General features: G+C 52.3%; 1 protein-coding gene across 1 annotated transcript; it reads left to right on the top strand.

Moving 5' to 3' along the window:
- The first annotated feature begins 935 nt into the window (after positions 1 to 935).
- On the top strand, positions 936 to 2,603 carry LOC119275401 (peroxidase 1-like). The gene is made up of 3 exons (XM_037556223.1): positions 936 to 1,260; positions 1,503 to 1,928; positions 2,013 to 2,603. Exons 1-3 carry the CDS (start codon positions 1,051 to 1,053, stop codon positions 2,433 to 2,435), a joined length of 1,059 nt encoding a protein of 352 aa, XP_037412120.1. The 5' UTR covers positions 936 to 1,050; the 3' UTR covers positions 2,436 to 2,603.
- The last annotated feature ends 333 nt before the right edge of the window (positions 2,604 to 2,936 follow it).

The following is a 2,936-nucleotide window of genomic DNA, read 5'->3' on the forward strand; positions in this document are numbered from 1 at the left end:
ATTTGCACATAGAATCGAGTACATTGCTTATGAATCGAGCGAAGCATATGTCCTTGTTCCAAATAGTCAACAATTTTCTTTAGGAACCATGTTTTTTTTTTGCGAAATAGGAACCACGGATGAATTATGATTTATGAGACAAGGTGCTACTTTTGGTCACACCATGATGCATGTGTGCAAATTCAGCCTCGTCTGAAACCAAACCTCTCCGACCCTACAGCCACAGTCAAAGGCATCAATCACACGCAACTAGATATGCGCACCGGAGACATGCATGCATTGATGCATATAGCGGAAATTCCTAATAGAGCTCGGGCTCCATGGAGCTTAATTTTTCAAAATTTTAAAAATCAACTTTCTAAGTTTCAGAAAAATCTGACGTAAACTACACATGTACTTACGGATGTATACTACATGTTTGTAAAATTTCATGATGAAATACTTTCTGATGTGAGCTACCAAAAAAACATGACTTTTATAACACATGGACTATTCACTCCAAAGTTCGCGAACATTTTTGTGGCCTTCAACTGTCCGTGTAATATAGGAAAACATTCATAGAGTTGCAGTCTTGTATGCTATGTTTGTACCTTTTCACCATCTTGCGAGCAGAAAACCTCAACTAAGTTCCATTTTACTGGAAAATTTCCTATGAACATGCTACTTAGTTCCCGAGGCTCCGGGCACGCTGCAAGGGTGGTCAAGAGAACTGTCACGCAAGTACACAAAGACCCCATCCACGAGAACAAGTTGTAATTTTAAGAAAGCAAAGCTAAAGCCAGTAGTATGCAACACATGCAACCACATGGTCCTGTTCATTGTAGACCGGTGCGGTAGCATGAGTGTAGCTAACTACTTTTGGCAGAGGTGTATGGACTCACCTCAACTACTTGAAGCAGAGGAGTTCCATTCATACAAAACCCTCTGCTTCAAGTTGTATATAAACCCCTCAAACTGTGCCATGTGAGCTGCATCACGCAAGGGATCCAGCACTAGCTAGCTCCGGGCAGATCAGGAACACATTGCCCCAAAGCCCCCAACGGATTAGAGATGGTGGCTGCCATAGTTGCCGTGGTTGTGGCGGTTGTGTGCTTGCGGCTGCCGGCGGTGGCTCGCGGGCAGCTCCAGGTGGGCTTCTACAACACGAGCTGCCCCAACGCGGAGTCGCTGGTCCAGCAGGCCGTCGCCAGCGCCTTCGCCAACGACTCCGGCATCGCCGCCGGCCTCATCCGCCTCCATTTCCATGACTGCTTTGTCCGGGTACGTATCGCCTAACCCCTAGATCCCTTACGCTCTTGTCTAGCACATCAATATCCATCCTCCCGAGTTGTTCCCTAGCCACCTTGGCTGCAATCAAAATATACGTAACAGTATTATTTTCTTATCTTCCCGGATGCATCACACCGAGTGATACGTGCGATGCTACACTTTGGACATATCTTTACATTATTTGATGTTACTGCTAGTACTACTACTACTTACGTTTTGGTCTGCTCGTTCAGGGATGTGACGCCTCCGTGCTGCTCGTGTCCGCCAACGGCACGGCTGAGCGCGACGCGGCCCCGAACAAGCCGAGCCTCCGGGGCTTCGAGGTGATCGACGCCGCCAAGGCCGCCGTGGAGAAGAGCTGCGCGCGCACCGTCTCCTGCGCCGACATCGTGGCCTTCGCCGCCCGCGACAGCATCAACCTCACCGGGCAGGCCGCGTACCAGGTCCCCTCGGGCCGGCGCGACGGCAACTTCTCCCTCGATCAGGACGCGCTCAACAACCTGCCTCCGCCCACGTTCACGGCGCAGCAGCTCGTCGACCGCTTCGCCAACAAGACCCTCACCGCCGAGGAGATGGTCATCCTCTCCGGCGCCCACACCGTGGGTCGCTCCTTCTGCAGCTCCTTCCTCGCCCGCATCTGGAACAACACCACCGCCACCGTACGCCCTCCGATCCCTTGTAACACTTGCAGTTACAACCGTCCATGGTGACCATGTAACGGAAAACTACTGGCGTGCGTGCAGGTGGACACGGGGCTGAGCCCAGCGTACGCGGCGCTGCTGCAGGCGCTGTGCCCGTCGAGTCCGAACGCGGCCACGACGACGGCGGTCGATCCGACCACGCCCGCGGTGCTGGACAACAACTACTACAAGCTCCTGTCGCTCAACCTCGGCCTCTTCTTCTCCGACAACCAGCTGCGGACCAACGCCACGCTCAACACGTCCGTGAACAGCTTCGCGGCGAACGAAACGCTCTGGAAGCAGAAGTTCGTCGCGGCCATGGTGAAGATGGGGAACATCGAGGTGCTCACCGGCACCCAGGGGGAGATCCGGCTCAACTGCAGCGTCGTCAACAACCGGTCGTCGGTGGCAGCCCCCGAGGCTCAGATGGCTCGCCACTACTACTCGGGATCCACCGCCTCCATCGAGGAGATCGCGACCAGCTGATGACATTAATTTGCCATACGTGTGCAATTCGTCCCACCACTCTATTGTGTTTGCATGCTTCGTCCCACCACTATGTTAGGTTAAGATCACTAAATATGAATGTATGCGTACGGTGTACACGCATATGTACCTCTGCTTTTCCCTACGCGTGAATAAAACGATGCTCTATTTGCGCACCTTGATTGACTCCAGGAGGAAGCAGTCCCCCTGAATCGATTCCTTTTTTTGCGCTGTAAAAGGGAGTTTATTGCATTGTCATAGAGTTACGTTACAATCAAGAGGTCACAAATCCTCTATACAAGGTGGAACCGCACCCGCGAACCAACTTGTGGTTGAGATGGTTAGGTGGACAGTGGTATCCCCAACCCACCAGGGTTCAAATCCTGGTGCTCGCATTATTCCTGGATTTATTTCAGGATTTCCGGCGATGCGCTTTCAGTAGGAGGAGACGTTCCCGTCGACGACGAGGCGCCTACGGTTGCTTCGTAAATCTCAAGATGA

Source organism: Triticum dicoccoides, chromosome 3B, assembly GCF_002162155.2.
Source record: "Triticum dicoccoides isolate Atlit2015 ecotype Zavitan chromosome 3B, WEW_v2.0, whole genome shotgun sequence".
Lineage (NCBI taxonomy): Eukaryota > Viridiplantae > Streptophyta > Magnoliopsida > Poales > Poaceae > Triticum > Triticum dicoccoides.